The 16,421-nt window shown below is 52.0% G+C and overlaps 1 protein-coding gene across 10 annotated transcripts in view; it reads left to right on the forward strand.

Annotated features, from left to right (window-relative positions):
• The window catches only part of ACSF3 (acyl-CoA synthetase family member 3), a 112,315-nt gene extending 96,265 nt beyond the window's left edge, over nucleotides 1-16,050 (forward strand). For 8 of the 10 annotated variants that reach the window (XM_065567670.1, XM_065567671.1, XM_065567672.1 and 5 more), the window contains 3 exons: nucleotides 7,040-7,174; nucleotides 8,122-8,233; nucleotides 15,738-16,050. In XM_065567670.1, the coding sequence (XP_065423742.1) occupies nucleotides 7,040-7,174; nucleotides 8,122-8,233; nucleotides 15,738-15,855 (365 nt within the window). In that variant the 3' untranslated portion in view covers nucleotides 15,856-16,050. Of the gene's footprint in view, nucleotides 1-1,834; nucleotides 4,198-7,039; nucleotides 7,175-8,121; nucleotides 8,234-15,737 lie in introns of those variants that run through there. The other 2 variants (XM_065567668.1, XM_065567669.1) reach the window with 2 other exon arrangements.
• The last annotated feature ends 371 nt before the right edge of the window (nucleotides 16,051-16,421 follow it).

Raw genomic sequence — 16,421 nt, forward strand, 5'->3', positions numbered from 1 at the left:
AGTCAATAATCGTGTAATCCAGGAAGAAAGGCTCAGTACAATACCAGTTTCTGGGAAGCCGTCCCATGCAGCGTTGTTAAATTCACCTTACACAGAAGTTACACGTTTCAGCTAGCAGTATTTGTAGGATGACTTTACAAGTTACAAAACTCTTTACACGTCACTAAAATCCAAACCATCTGTTTGTACCAGTTCCTTAACTTGTTGTTCTGTTCCTTCCTTGTCTTTGTTTTGGATACTAGAATTCCAGGGACCGGTATGTAAAGATACCTTCTCCGCTTGTACCGGGGTAGAACATTCATGTATTTTGCCTTTGACGAATTTCTTATTGTCCAATGCCAAAGCTGACTTCAGCTTTGCAAAGTGTTATGGGATACTTAGCATAAGTGAATGGGATTATAGAAGGACATAGGCCAATTTAGTTCATGTAACTGCTAGAAATACATATATACAGAATATAACGATAGAGTGATATTATGTGCTTAATGCATATTAATACATATGATGTGAATAATACATATTGATAATGTGATCTATATTACCCCAGCATATATTGGTCAACAATATTGCTAACATTCTGTAATGGGTGATAAAGTTGACCTAATCATTCAGTGATTTTTCTACCAACTCGTAACACAGTTCTGGCTCTGGCAGAGGGGTCTGCCAGTGGCAGACACCCTCCATCCCAGTTTTATCAGGACAGTTTTTCCTATGCATTCCTACTGGCCCAGAAACTTCTTCCAGGAAACACGAAATGTCCATGTGTTTCATTTCATCAGCCAAAATGTTTGTTGTTTTATAAGCACAAAATGTTTGTTCGTGACACATTGCTATCCCCTGTCGAAGTGTCTCTGTGTTTACCAGGAACAAGTGATCCAATAGAATGAGTGCTCAGTGTCATGAACAGCGTTAGGTGTGAGAAATCTAGTAAGTGTAGACACGCTCAGTGCTGTCCTTTTGCCCAGAAAAGAATGTTAATAACACTTGTTCAGTGGGTCATCATAAACTCATTCAGACATTGACACAGACAAATCCTCCACTCTGAAAAATCGACCTGTGAGGGTGAGTCAGCCGGTGTGTTTTTCATGTTCTTCAGGTGTTGAATGAATGGACTCGCAGGCTACGGTGTAGTGTCCAGCGTTCAGAGACTGCACGGAGGCCCGTACATGCCTCAACAAGCTTCCAGCGCTGCTGGCGCCAGATATGGTTTCAGGGTCTGAGGGGAAGCCATTATTTTATTTCCAGTCTGCCTGTGGGAAGGGGACAGTCATTAAACAAACAGCCGCATCCTCTTAACTAGTCTCACTGGAGTAGGAAACCCCTCTTGGTGTGGGAGCCATCTAGTGCTCTGTTGTGCTGGATCTACTGGCTTACTTGATAGGCTGGTAGCAGATGGCACAGGGCAGAGGGTAATGTGCCTGTCCTCTGTGCACCGCCATTCCCTGGAGCTCTGGAGGAGTGACACGCACAGTATGCCCTGTCCTGTCAACAGTGGAAGGGATATCAAGTCTCGGCAGCTCAGGATTTAGAGAGAAGAAATGGGAAGGGAGAGAAACGCAGAGGCAGGGAGAAATTACAGAGCACGTCCCTGGGGTTAACAGCAGTAATAACAATAATACAAAGTAGTAACACTACCTCAGCGGCACTGCTGCTGTCTGAGGCCGAAGAATGTTTGCATCCGAGGGGTGTTGATGATACTGGTGGGACAGGAGCCATCACGTGGCAGAGAAGTGGAGAGTGGGGGTTCCCACTCCCTTCTCCCACTGAGCCCCCCACTCACCCCTGGTTTTGTTCAATCTGAGGTTACTGTTATCTCCTTTTTCTTACTGCTTAGTGACTCTCTGGGAAGTCGCAGCCCCAGGTGCGGCTAGTAGGAAGCGGAAGCTTTTTGAGAACCTTCCAAAAGTGGCAACATGGAATCCAGCTGGGATCCGGCTCCTGGCCAACCAGAGCAAGAGCAAGTACTTACCTTGCTGAAAGGAGTGTCTGGGGGCATTTGAGAGATCAAAGCTGCCCCGGTACCCAGCTTGCAAGGGCTACCTGCACAAGGGGGAGAGAACAGAATCTACCCACGCGCACACACCGCTGCTGGTTCAAGACAAGGGGGAGTAACTAATGTCTGGCCACATACAAGAGAGTTGGTCTTGACATCACAAGCAGAAGATGGTGAAGTTCCACGAGGAGAGTGGGCAGGGAAACTCACTAATTTTCCGAAGGTGCTACCCAAAGATCACATTTTTGATACTGAGAAGGCGCACTGCTCCCTCCTGCTGGGCTAGCCTCAAGGAGGAAAACCAGTGGCTTTCCCAGTGACATTGCTACATGTATTTCTTAAGGAGATGGTCCTAAGGAAGGCTGGAGAGCTGAGAAGCCTTCCCTGTGGACCCGTGCACCTTGAGATCATGCCACATCAAGGGGATAGCAGAGATGCTTTAGAACAGAGAGCTAGATCTCCACCCAGCAAAGAAATCTGCAGTTGTATTATTTCCTATCTCACGACCTTCACAGCAGCGATCAGGGGCACCATTTCCAATCTGCTAGAGAAGCAGAGAAACTTCCTGTCCGATTTTCTAGTAGACCTTTCACCAAACCATTAGCATTGGTTCCTTGTCCCAAATAGCAGCCGTCGGGGAACTGGTCCACTCCAGTCTTTCGCACTGCATGTTGTATTTTCTCAAAGCTGGACGCAAACACTATCCCTTGCCCTGGGTCAACTTAAGCCCAGCCCATAGTTGTGAACTCAGCCTTCCCCAGTACACAGCTAATGGCAAAGTCATTTTGTGTAGCAGCCCCGATCTGAATCCCCAGTGCTTTCTGTCATTCCAGAGGATCTCCCTTGGCAGGAGTGGCCGAACCCCCCCACACTAGAACGCTGCACTGCAAAAGGGGCCGTCTGCCTGCTAATCGGTGGTGGTGTCAGCATTCCTGCAACAACACCAAGCACACCCCTAAGAGCTCTGTCCTGCAGTGCTAGAATAACACCCCTCCTACAGAGCGCCTCCTTCAAGGGAGCACAGACCAGTTAATTCAGATAAAGCTACGGCGGAATGAGTGATCTCATCAGTCACAAGGCACTTTCACTACTGACATGGAGACTTGGGTTCAGATACGTGTCACCTCTTCAGCTGAATTCATTTGGTGGACTTAACCCATTCCTATTGGACAGCTGTCTGTGTCACAAAACCGGCACCGTGGGAGCTCCACTTTGTGTAAATAGTTTTGGGTAACATGGACACCGCTGTTTGCTGTTGAACTAGGTCAAAATTCCCTCTCTTCCTGTCTTCTCTTTATGAATACACCCCCGGTCGCTGGCTACAAGCACATGGTTCTCCACACCCGCTCCTCACTCCTCAAGGCACATTTCAATTAATGTTCCGTTCTACACATCTGTCAGTCTCACAGTCTGCCCTGAGGTCTAGAAAACACGGGGTCATTTATCACATGGGGCGTGAATTCCTTTCAACCTCCAAGAGTTAAAGATCAGGAGAGTCCCCGCTTAAAAAAAATTCCTATCTTTATAAAATATTCCAAACAGTTCTTGATATACATGGGCACACTTTGATTATTGCACATGAGAAATTAAACTGAAGACAGGAAAATCTGAAGATAATGTCTCGGTTCCTGGCTAAACTGAGGGAAGTGCCACATGCAGATACAGCATGTGGACGCCCGATTCGGTGGAAATGCTCATGTTGTTGGACTTGACCCAGATTCAAAGCCTGGGTCTAGCCGTTCAGTTTCCAGGAGGAAGAGTGGTCCTGTGACACTCAACAGCAACTACTCCAGCAGACTCCGGTGCCTGGTGCCTGGCTTCAGAGAAAGGCCAGTCCAGAAGTATGGCATAATCGGAGAGGGAGGGTGATCCTAAGGCCTCCATAGTGGGCAGTGGAGAGAGACCCTACCAAATTCACAGCCATGAAAAACACGTCACAGACCATGAAATCTGGTCTGTCCCCGTGAAATCAGGCCTTTTGTGTGCTTTTACCCTATACTATTTCCCTATGGATTTCACGGGGGGAGACCAACGTTTCTTAAACTGGGGGTCCTGACCCAAAAAGGGTCATGGTATGGCCACCCTTACTTCTGCGCTGCCTTCAGAGTTGGGTGGCGGGAGAGCAGCGGCTGTTGGCCAGGCGCCCAACTCTGAAGGCAGTGCCCCACCAGCAGCAGCACAGAAGTAAGAGTGGCAATACCATCCCATGCCATCCTTCCTTCTGCACCGCTGCCTTCAGAGCTGGGCAGCCGGAGAGCGGCAGCTGCTGACTGAGGGCCCAGCTCTGCAAGCAGCAGCGCAGAAGGAAGGGTGGCAATACCATACCATGGCCTCCTTACTTCTGCGCTGCTGCTGGCGGTGGCTCTGCCTTCGGAGCTGGGCTCCTGGCCTGCAGCTGCCGCTCTCCAGCCGCCCAGCTCTGAAGGCAGCGCCGTTGCCAGCAGCAGTGCTGAAGTAAGGGTAGCAGTACCACAACCACCACCCCCAACTCCTTTTTGGGTCAGGACAGATATAAATACCTGACATCGTTAAATTTATTATTTTTAAAATCCTGTGACCGTGAATTTAGAGCTCTTCATCTCTGGAAGAAACAATTTGCAAGCCTAGAGATATTCATTGAGCGTCATGGCACTGGTGGGTCTGTGCCCAGCCTGGGGCCATGCACAAAGATCCCCAGAGCTGAGCACACAGGAGAATCAAAGCAGTCCCTTTGGATCACTTCTTGCTGCCTCTTTCGCTGAGACCCCAAGCTCTGCAATGTGGCTGGCTGAGTTTCCTGGGCCACGTGATAGTGGCTACAGTCTCTCTGGTACTGAAGCTTTTTGGTGGCCAGTCCATTCTGCAGCCATTAGGCCAGACCTCCCACAGCTAGGCTGTTGTTCTGAGCACTGTGGCTCCCTGTGTCCTTTCACTTACCAGAGTTCCACTTCCAAACCAGCCGGGGGAAGCAGGTTAGCACTGGGGGGCTAGCGAGGGAGGGCCCTTGAACCGCAGCCGTGCTGATTTCAACCACTCAGGCCTTTGTCTGAGGCTCCAGTTTCATGAGCTGTCTCCTTCCGATTTGAGCTTTGCAGCCAGCCGTGCAATCAGGTCCGTCAGTGACACCACAGCGGGGAATCAAGCTCAGTGTGTGGACACAATGCAAGTGTGTGTCATTAAGGAGAGACTGGAGATTGACGGATAGGTTAAAGCTGAGAGCTCTCTTGTGCTCCCATCAAGAGTCTGCAATTGAAATCAGGAGTCCTGAGACCCCCCTGCCCAGCCCAAAGGGTGGCAAAGGCTCTATTAGCAGAATGTGACTAATCATCTTAAGTAGCTACCAAAGTGCAGCACAGCTTGTTAAGCGTTTAGCCAGGCTGTGCTGGGATGACCTCTCTCAATCTTCCCAGACTGCAGTACAAGTGGCTAATTATTTGATCACACCTGCCACACTCACACTCTCTCTCTGAGCCCTCCAGAAAGGACCGTTCTAATTCGACTCGCCGTTTGGTAAAAATCTCGTCCTTTTGATATAATAGCACCAGCCCCCTCTTTTCATCAGAACCAGGCCGGGTGTGGGTGGGGTTAACCCCAGGTTTAGAAATCAAACTCCTCTCTAAAGCCTCCAGCACTGTCTGTTGCTGTGGCTGTAGCAGGCAGCATCTCCCCACACACACCGAGCACCCTTCATAGCAGGCGTGGGTCCCGCTGGGAGAGGATTAGGTGGGTTCTGCTGACTCCCTGAGGCAGGTAACTCGTTACCTTAACCAGACGTGCACGAGGTGGAGGTGACTGTCTAGAGAGAGTGAGGAAAGATCGAGGGCAGGGGTGGGCAAACTTTTTGGCCCGAGGCCCACATCGGGGTTGCGGAACTGTATGGAGGGCTGGGTAGGGAAGGCTGTGCCTCCCCAAACAGCCTGGCCCCCGCCCCCTGACTGCCCCCCTCAGAACTCCTGACCCATCCAACCCCCCTGCACCTTGTCCCCTCACCACCCTCTCTGGGGACCCCCACCCCATATCCAAACCCCCTGCTCCCTGTCCCCTGACTGCCAAGACCCCTATCCACACCCCCACCCCCTGAGAGGCCCCCCAGGACTCCCACTCCTATCCAAACCCCCCCCCCATTCCCCATCCCCTGACCGCCCCACCCCAGAGCTTCCACCCCATCCAACCGCTCCCTGTCCCCTGACTGCCCCCCCCCACTTCCCGCCCCCTTCCCATGCTGCTCAGAGCAGCAGGAGCTTGCAGCCCACACTGCCCGGCAGGAGCGGCAGGCCAGAGCACTGGCGGCAGGGGGAGCTGAGGAGGACAGCAGGGGAGGGGCCGGGGGCTAGCTTCCCGCGGGCCGTAGTTTGCCCACGTCTGATCTAGGGTATGGCTGAGCAGTCCTGGTGCAGAGACCTAGGAACAGCCAAGCCCAGGGAAAAGGTCTGAGATGAACCTCATGCTTAATCATTGTTAATTGTCAATAAAACCAGGAGAGGGTGAGTTGGGAGTTGATGTAGTGCGTGGATTGTGTCCGAGCACGTTGGGAAAGGAACCGGCCCACAGCAGAGATAATGCATCCTCTTATTTGTACTGCGTTCAGAGTCAAGCGTTTTTATTTTGGAAGGCAGAGTACCGCTCGTCACTTTTCCTTCTGGGGGGCAGGACAGTCCGTTCCAGGAGGGAGGCAAAGCGAGGCTAGCTAACCTGCTCCCAGTCTCTTGGGATCCCTGCGAAAACAGGAACACCCACGCCAAGCCCTGGGGAGAGCTTGTGTCATCCCGGTGGGGCTGCCTGGAGCCTTAAGATGCTCAGCAGAGAGTCTCTTCCAATGCTCGCTGGCCAACAGCAGATGTCCTGCCAGAGTCTCGTCCTAGAGAGGAGTTTTGACCAGTGCTTTGAATGTGGCACCATGGGCGTGGTGGCACATGCTGCGCAGCAGCGCAGGACCCGCTGGTTCCACGCCTGGCAGCATTGGAGGGGTGCGGTCTGAACTGATCTGTGTGGGAGTGGCGGGACTGGGAAAACAGGCAGGGCCATGAGGAAGGAGCAGCCGCTAAGCAGCGTTTGCTCTGTTTGCAGGAGACACAGCGGTGTATAAAGAGGGCACGTACTGGATCAGGGGCCGCACCTCTGTGGACATCATCAAAAGCGGAGGCTATAAAATTAGTGCACTAGAAGTCGAGCGCCATCTGCTAGCACACCCCAGTATTGCAGGTAAGGTGCAGCACCTTGTGTTCGCTGCTCTCGGCTTTGGAGGGGGGCGGGCAAATTAAAGTGTTATTGAAGAGTTCTACCTGGAGACTGTCCCAGGGCAGGCAGGCACTGGGCAAGCTTCCCCCAGGCATCTCTGTCCCAACTGGCAGTGCCCCCCAGGCCTCCAGCTGATAGGAGACTGGCGAGGGTGCGGAATTGGGCCAGAATGTTATTGAAGCCCAGGTCTCTGAGCGTGTTTGCAACCATGGCCGCCCCGTGAGCTCTTGTTACTGGCAGAGCTCCGTTCCGGCTGTGTTAGCTGCCGTGTTCTGTGCTGTGCAGTAATGAGGATAGAAGGCATATGAAGGAGGTGCCATTGGGGAGCCTTGCTTGGGTTTAGCCCAGAAGAAGCCGATGTGAGACTGCCTGAGGGTTCTTGCCTGGAGGCCGTTTCCCAGCCTTTCCATTAGCAGGGTTGGGTGTCAGTGACAAGCAGACTGAATTCAGAGCCCAGCGCTGCAGGGCCTCTGTGGCTGAAGCCAGGAAACTCACAGCCAGGTGCAGATTCAGCAGCAGCTCACGTCAGATTTTGGAAATGAGAAATTTTCATTAAATCTTCCCTGAGCTCCTTGCTGACCCTTCATGAGAGGAGGGAATCGGTGCACCGCCAGGGCAGGGTGCCCAGTAGGGGGTGGAATAGGTGCAGGGCAGGACAGGTCTCTCTTTATCCAGGCTACTTGGGGAGCTTTTCCGCTCTCTGTTAGACCCTGGTATTCTTCTGTCAGCTCTACCCTGTTACTCCTAGTAATTCCTCCCCCAGTCGATCCTCTCCTTCCCGCTACGGCCGTCCTGCCCACCTGTCTATGGTCTCACCAGCTTGCACAGAGTTAGTTCTTCTACGCTCTTCTCCTGGTCTCTGGGAAATGGGTCTGAGTTTCTTCAGGCTGAGTCTTTTGCTCTTTCTCCAGATGTGGCTGTGATAGGACCTCCAGACATGACTTGGGGCCAGCGGGTCAGTGCTGTGGTGAAACTGCAGGAGGGTGAGATGCTGTCTCTCAAGGACCTGAGGGACTGGGCAAGGTAAGTGCCAGTCATGGGACAGTGCACATCAAATGCTGTAGTCTACTATCAGTGGGGTTGATAGCACCACCTACTCTTAAGGTTGTCTGATACTTCCCATTATAATACTCTTTTTCATTTGCTTATAACTTTGACAAACTTCAACTCTTTGGGCTGCAGTTTCCATGGGACTTGTATGCTGAATTATTTTGGAAAGTTTCAGCCAATATGGTTCATCCAATTCCAAGAACAAGTTATGGGGGAGAGAAGATACGTTGATTTACCATAAAAAAAAATCCTGGCAACCTTTTCTTTGAGAAACTCTAGTGCCCACGTGCTTTGGAGCAGGGCTCTGAAATGTAGCCAGAGTTGGCCACTGAGTCAGGAATGTGCCTTTTGCTGTTCCCATGAAAATCCACTCAAATTTGGCCAAGTTATAAACCTCTGAAAAAACTCAGTTCACACATCCTGTCAAACTGAGAGGACAGACCAAGTGGGATCCTGCAGGGGATTGTCCTAGGTGTAGTACTAGTCAACATTGTCATTAATGATGATGATGATAGAGTGGAGAGTATGCTTATAAAATTTGCCCCAAACTGGGGAGGTGTTGCAGGCACTTTGGAGGACAGGATTAGAACTCAAGATGATCTTGATAAATTGAAGAATTGGTCTGAAATCAACAAATGAAATTCAATAAAAGCAGGTACAAAGTACTACACTTAGGAAGGAAAAATATGCACAACTACAAACTGGGAAATAACTGGCTAGGCAACAGTACTGCAGAAAAGGGTCTGGGGGTTGTGGTGGATCACAAATCGAATATGAGTGAACGGTGTGATGCTACTGTGTAAAAGGCAAATGTCATTCTGGGGCATATTAATAGGAGTGTTGCATCTGAGACACACGAGGTAATTATCTTGCTCCGCTTGGCACTGGTGAGGCCCCAGCTGGGGTACTGTGTCCTGTTTTGGGCACCACACTTTAGAAAAGACATGAACTAATTGGAGAGTGTCCAGAGGAGAGCAACGAAAATAAGAGGCTCAGAAAATACAATCTCTGAGGAAAGGTTGGAAGAATTAGGAAAGTTTAGTCTAGTAAAAGATGGCTGAGGGGGGAACCTGATACTAGTCTTCAGATATACGAAAGATATACGAAAGGTCGTTATAAAGAGGACAGTGATCAATTGTTCTCCATGTCCACTGATGGTTGGACAAGAAGTAATGGGCTTAATTTTCAGCAAGGGAGTTTTAGATTAGATATTAGAAAAAACTTTTGAACAGTAAGGGGAGTTAAGTACTAGAATAGGTTACAAAGGGAGGTTGCAGAATCCCCGTCCTTGGAAGTTTTTAAGAACAGGTTAGAAAAGTGGCTGTCACCGATGGCCTAGGTTTACTTGGTCCTGGCTCCACGTGGGGGGATGGAGTAGGTGTCCTCTTGGTCCCTTCCGGCCCGACATTTCCCTGAGTCTGTGCTCAGGAGAGATTGTTTAGGGTTTAGCAGCTGAAATCCTGAAAGATTCCACCCTCACTGGCCTGCGCTGTCCCCTCACTGCTCCTCGGTGTGACTGCCAGTTGGAAGGGCTTGTAACATAGTTTGGTTGTGTGTAATTATTGACGTAAGTGCAGAGTGGAGGAGAGGCAGCGTGGGTCCTGTGATGGAAGAGTTCAGTAGTAAGACATGGTTTCATTTGGAGGCCACTCATAGTCTGCTGCGGTCTCAAAGGGGCGTCTGGTGTGAACGGCTCGGAGCAGCGAAAACACACTCAGCCGGTCTGTTAGTTTGGGGCGTTGGTCACCAGAAGGAATGAACTAACTGAACCCAAACAAAACCAAAGTCCTGCGTTAGGTCAGAACCGGGCTGTAAGCAGCGCTGTCTGCCACGGGGCCCGGGATGCGGAAAGCTCAGCAGGTCCTGAGACCCGGTGCTAACTACTCGCCGCGGAGGAGGGAATGGAAGGGAATGGGCTGCGCTCCCCAGAAGTGCGCTTGACCAATGGTGCAGTAATGAGCTGGTTCTCTGCTCACTAGTGGAAGTTGCACCCTCTGTAACCAGAAGGGGCTGTGCAGGGGAGAGGGGGAACAGGCCCCAAAGCACCGTCACTCACTGAACACACAGTGTGGCCGAGAACAGGAGCTAAAGCAGGGACACTGGGGGAGAAGCATCATGGTTCCTCCCCAGTTGTTTCCACCAAAGCAGGGACCTTTGCTCAGGTCTCGGCCTATAATGCTGCTATCTCCCCCCCCATCCTCCTTCCTGTCCATTTGTTCGTCAGCCTTGGGAAGCCCGTCCATCGGGTCTCCTCTCCATCCCAGCGGGGGGGCCGTAAGGCCCAGCACAGCAAAGGGAGCCCTTCCAACACCATGTGCACGTGCAGTCGTGGGAAAGGTGCCTGTAGCTCAGAGGCATGCAGTGGCACAGCATTTCTGCACTGAAAGCCCGAGGACTCTGGGAGCCTCCGCAGCAGCTGAGAGACGGAGAAGCAGGATCACTTTTGTTTATTATTTATTTTAGTATTCCACTAGCAAAGTATATAGTCATTGAGCCATTTGTTTTCCTGGAGACTCCTCTCCCTAGGGCTGCGGATCGTTCTGGGGAGGCTGGCGCTATTTCACAAACAGTAGGAACACTTGTTTCATCAAGGGCTGCACAGCTGGCCAATTAAAGATTCCCCTGGATTTGCAAAATCGCAGTTGGAAGACTACAATTTAGCAAATGCAAGGAAGATTCTAGTTGGCCAGCTGCTGCTCTGATTAAACAATTACTTTGTGGGAGAAAAAAAAATCAAACAAAGGAACCAAACCCACGCTGGCTGGTCCGACAGAGCCAGGGCCGGCTCCAGGGTTTTGGCCGCCCCAAGCAGCCAAAAAAAAAAAAAGCCGCGATCGCGATCTGCGGTGGCAATTCAGCGGAAGGTCCTTCGCTCCAAGCCGGAGTGAGGGACCGTCCGCCGAATTGCCGCTGAATAGCTGGACATGCCGCCCCTCTCCGGAGCGGCCGCCCCAATCACCTGCTTGCCAGGCTGGTGCCTGGAGCCGGCCCTGGACAGAGCAGCCAAGTCTGAGCCCCAGCATCCTGCCTCCTGCTGGCACTGCTTCCCGCAGGAAAAACGTATTACTCCTTTTACACCCACTAGTCTGGGAATCCTGCTTCTCCCAGGGGGGCTGAACCTGCCTGGCAGTCTGCTCCATGCCTTTACATTGATGGGCTCTGGGAATTATGGCTGGGACGCACCTCCCGGAGAGGGGGAAGCAGTTCTAATGTGTTTGCAAATCTCCACGAGCTCTGCTAGCGAAAAAGGAATGTACTTCCCCTGTCACTGGGACTGAGGCACTGAGACAGGGCGTGTGGCAGGGTGGCAAGTTGGAGATGAAGGCACCACAGAGTGTTTGTTTGATAGCCACTGTGCTTGTCTTACTGATAGGACTGGCATTGTCTCCAGCGGTTCCCTATTACAGCCCTTTCCCACACAGCCGTCCCACATACTGGCTAGACGGCAGCTCAGAAAGACCCTCCTGGCCTGTGTTGAATGCTGGTGCCCAGCGCGGCGCAGCCCCCAGAATGCCGGGATGCATCGCTGTTGATAATTACTCTTCGAGCGTGAGGCCGGCAGTCAGATGTTTCCTGCGGCACTGTCTGGACCAGCACATGCAGGTGTGCCCAGACGCTCCAACCAGCCCTCCCTTACTGTCTCCAGTTAGTGCATCTTCCCAAAGCACAGGCAGGGAGATCTGTGCTGCTCTGTGACCTCTCTGCTTTTGTCTTTGCCGGGGCTTCGTTCGCCTTTGTCTAGTCACAATCTGCCCTTCAACCAAGCCAGTCCGCAGGGAGAGAGTGCTCCCATCTCCTCTGTTCCTGGTGCTTAGATCCTCTCCGGCTCACACTGTGATTCTTTGCCCATGCGCCGCAAAGATAGGAGCCCTGCAAATTAAGCCATTCAAATGTGAAGAGAGGAGAAATCCAACTAGTGCCTGCTGTGCCTTAGAAGGGGCAGCGAGAGCCCCAGGAAGCGTCCGTGCCCCTCGCCCATGCGCTGTCTCCCAGGCACCACGCTCAGGCTGGCTTTTCCCCTCCGTCCGCATGGCTCCCTCTCGCTCTGTCTCTCCCTTTATTTGATGTGTCACTTACGTTTGTTTTGCCCCTTCCTCGTACTCACTGGCAGGCGACACATGTCCCTCTTCAGCGTGATTCATTTTGCAGCTTTCGCCTCCAATCTCGTTTCCCGGTGACAGGCGCCGTCCTGAGTGAGAGCCGTCCATATGGTCGGATGTGTTGATTGTTGGGTTTGGGGGGGGTGGGGGGGAGGGATGACGGTTGAAGAGCTCAGTGGACTTGGCAGGTTGCATTAGAATCAGTGCCAGGGAGCTGCCTGTCGGAGCTGGGTATGGCCCCAGGTTGGTGACACGCAGGCAGCAGAAGGCAGGAGACAAGCCCCCTGCTCTTCAAAGGCCAAAGAGACTTGGTTCCTGAGCTAGTTCTGTGCTGAGCCTCCCTCCTGTGACAGAGAGATTCTAGGACTGGAAGGGACCTCGAGAGGTCATCGAGTCCAGTCCCCTGCCCGCATGGCAGGACCAAATACTGCCTGCATGTGTAAGAGCGTACACGTCTGGGTGTGAGGGGCACACAAGTTAGCATTTGGGCATAGCTGGCCGGCCTGCGAGCTCATCTGTTACGTTCTAGGCAAAGCGACTAGTAACGAGGAGACCCACTCAGAATTGTGTCATTTTCCTTCATGATATTACTCTGCATTTATCGTTTGTTTTCCCTGCCACTGCTAATGGTAAGGATTGATTAGTATCCATTCGGCGCTATCCGTTCTGCTCACTGAAGGCAGTTCACCCTCCCCTCTCTGGGGCACGCTCCGAGGTTTGTGATGCGTTTTTTAACCAACTGGCGTGCACAGGCAAATGGGGGTGTGAAGGGACTGGGGAGCCCAGTAGGACTGTGATTGTCTCATCCGTCCCCAGCCAACATCTGGTTTGGGTCGCAAGTGACGGGAGTCTCACTCTGCATCGTAGAGCGGACGTCCCCATGTCCCCAGCTGAAAGTGAATCCACGGCTGACGCTCCCAGCAAACTCGGGAAGGGCCAGCTGCTGCGGAGGATCTCACTCAAACACCCTGCGCCTCTCCTTTTGGCACTGTTATCCTCACTGCTCCCCCAGCTCCTTGGCTCTGCACAGACACTACTGGGAGGCACCTGATTTCCAGTTCCCTGTGCTAGGAAGAGGTTCTTACTGCCCATGTGTCAAATCCCCCCTGCAAACCCACATCTTTCGTCAAGCCCCAGGTGTGGAACTCCTTCCCTGAGGGTCTCTGCAGCGCTTCCCTGGGCTTGTGTGTGTCTGAGTTAGGCAGGGAGTTTCCTGGAGCTGACATACCAGTGACATCACACTCCTGTGGTTGTGACGTCATAGCCACCCCTCAGTGGAATGAATTGGGGGAGAGGTCTGCTCACACCAGATCCCTTATGGCAGGGGTCGGCAACCTTTCAGCAGTGTGTGCCGAGGCTTCGTTTATTCACTCGGATTTAAGGTCTCGCATGCCAGTCATACATTTTAACCTTTTTAGAAGGTCTCTTTCTCTAAGTCTATAATATATAAACTATTGTTGTATGTAAAGTAAATAAGGTTTTTAAAATGTTTAAGAAGCTTCATTTAAAATTAAATTAAAATGCAGATCTGATCAGTTTAGTGTGATCTTTGCCCTTGCTGAGTTTTCCAGTGTCCGGCCCGGATTTGGATACTTGAAGCTGCACACAGGCTTCTGAGGGATCAGTTGTTAACCGGCCCCGAGAGGGACACAGGACCGATTTCAGGTGTGAAAATACCTGTTCACACAGGTATGTGGCTCCAAATGCTGAAAGCATTGCCAACGCAGTTTTCTTCAGACAGTTAAATTTCACTGGCAGGGATGTCCAGCAGGTCAGAATAGAGGCCCCAGGATCTCTCTCGGTAGCTTCAAGTGCGCGCCTTTGATGCCCACAATTCTGAGCTTTTTAACTGAATGAGCTGCATTTCGAAATCTTCAACACCCATCCACTGAAATACAGACAAATCCAAGTCGCTTTTGTTCAACTTTTCAGGTTTAATTAGAAAAGCAAGCATTGGGCCAAATCGCGGGAAATCTTGAAATCTGTCAGAAAATTCTGGTTCCTGTTCTTGCATGTACATTCTAATCGCAACGTCAAATGCAGTGCGCTGTTCCACGTGGCGTGATAGTGTTGTAAGCAGCAAATCAGGACTTAAAAATATCCCAGCACAGTGGCACTGGAACAATTTTTAAGGTAGGGGTGCTGAGCTGTGCCCCCCCTTGCCCTGTCTGCACCTCTCACTGCCCCAGGCTGGGGCCAGTGGACTACAGCTGGGGGCGGCTGCAGAGCCCTGGGCCAGCAGCCGGGACCCCAGGCCGGCAGCAGAGCCCCCTGGACCAGTGTCTGGGACCCAGGGCTGACAGCGGGCTGAGCGGGGCTGGCAGATGGAACCCCGGCTGGCAGAGGGCCGGCGGCCGGTACCCCAGACCGGCAGTGGAGCCCCTGGGACCGGTGGCCAGGACCCGAGCAGTGTGAGTGTGTGACGTAGTGGAGGGGCCTGACCCCGAGAGAGAGTGGACCCCCGAGAAGGGCTGTCTCACTAAAAGGGGCACCCCACACGGACCGCACGGGGCCAAGAGTGGGCACGATCTGTGAGTCCGTGACAGAGTGCCACTGAAAATCAGCTCACTTGCCAGAGGTTGCCTACCCCTGCCTTATGGTAATCGGCAGCGATGAGGCAGCTCTGTTGGTGAATCCTTAGGAAGTGGCGAGTCGTGGGTCCAGGGAGGGCAGATGTCACACGTTAACGGGAGGCTGCCTGTCCCATGGTCTTCCTGAAATGACTCTCCTCTGAGTGTGATTTCACAGCCGTGTCCATCACACTCAGATCAGCTGAACCTTCCACGCCACGATCTTGCTATGTTGCCAGGACCCTTTGTTTCATGGTGAGCCTTGCCAGAGCCCTGCCATGTCCCACCATAATGGCCCCGTTACGGGGTGTCTCTGTTGTGCTTCGCTGGGTAGCTAGTTGTGGACAGAGCTGCTTGGTCCTGCAGGACTAAGAGGATCATGTTTATCCCCCAGTGGTGCAGTCAGTTAAGGCCGGGATTGGGATTTCTCCGCTGCATTCTATTGCTGGCTGTAGAACTTGAGTCATCTGCCAGAACTGGGTTAACCCTTCACATCCCTGGAAAGGGAAGCCTCGCTGTGTGTGTGTTGCATTAGGTGAGGAAAGGGTATGAATAACCCTTCAGAGACCTTTTCCTTTTCTGCTTTATTGGATGTTCTCATCACAGGTTTTTTAACCCCTTAACTCCCATATGTGCCACAATCCCGTGACTTGAGGGAGCACTTCTTGAAGATTCATCTTCCTTTTACTCAGTCTACAGTTACTGTGCTGTCCCCAAAGAGAGTGGAGCATACCATCTGGTGGCTCTGAAAGGGAGGTACCACCGTGATGGTGAGGATTATTGAAAAAGTATGTTTCTGTGTTCCAGGGAATCCATGGCGTACCACTCTGTCCCCACAGAGCTGCTCCTGGTGGAGGAGATCCCACGCAATCAGATGGGAAAAATCAACAAGAAACAACTTCTCAAGCACTTCTACCCAACCTAGTGAGGCACCAGGCTGAGAGCAGGGCCGAGATGGCTCTCCCCCTAGTGCCTGCTGCCCCAATGGAGTCTCTCTGAGGAGCTTTAATGCATCCTAGTGCAATGGGTTTGCATGAAAATGATACAAATCAGGTGCTGTCAGTGATTTCTGTGCTCGTCATGCTGGGATTGTCAGTCAATAAAATCTGGTTTCATTCCACGTGGTCTCCTCATTGGCTGAGCAGGACCTGGAGAAGAGCAAGGTTATGTTCCTTCTGTAGGAGCCACTCTCAAGAATCTCAGAGCCACCCCCGATAGACACTGAGCAGCCAGGCCCAGGAATAAATGGTGTGTGTGAGTACCAGAGAGGTCTGAAATATTTGCAAGTAAGAGGAGTGTCCTACACGCATGCCAGGGCTGATCATGGAGGACTTCAGACTCCTGAGGACTTGCTGGGCAGGTCCCTAGTTCACTGAGTTAGTGTTTAGATGCAGAGCTTTGGAGCGGAGCGCGGAGCTGAACCGCGGAGCAGCTCCGGAGCAGTGGAGCTGGAGCGGAGCCGGAGCACAGCTCCAAAGCCCTGTTTAGATG

The sequence above is a fragment of the Chrysemys picta genome, chromosome 14 (assembly GCF_011386835.1).
Source record: "Chrysemys picta bellii isolate R12L10 chromosome 14, ASM1138683v2, whole genome shotgun sequence".
Lineage (NCBI taxonomy): Eukaryota > Metazoa > Chordata > Testudines > Emydidae > Chrysemys > Chrysemys picta.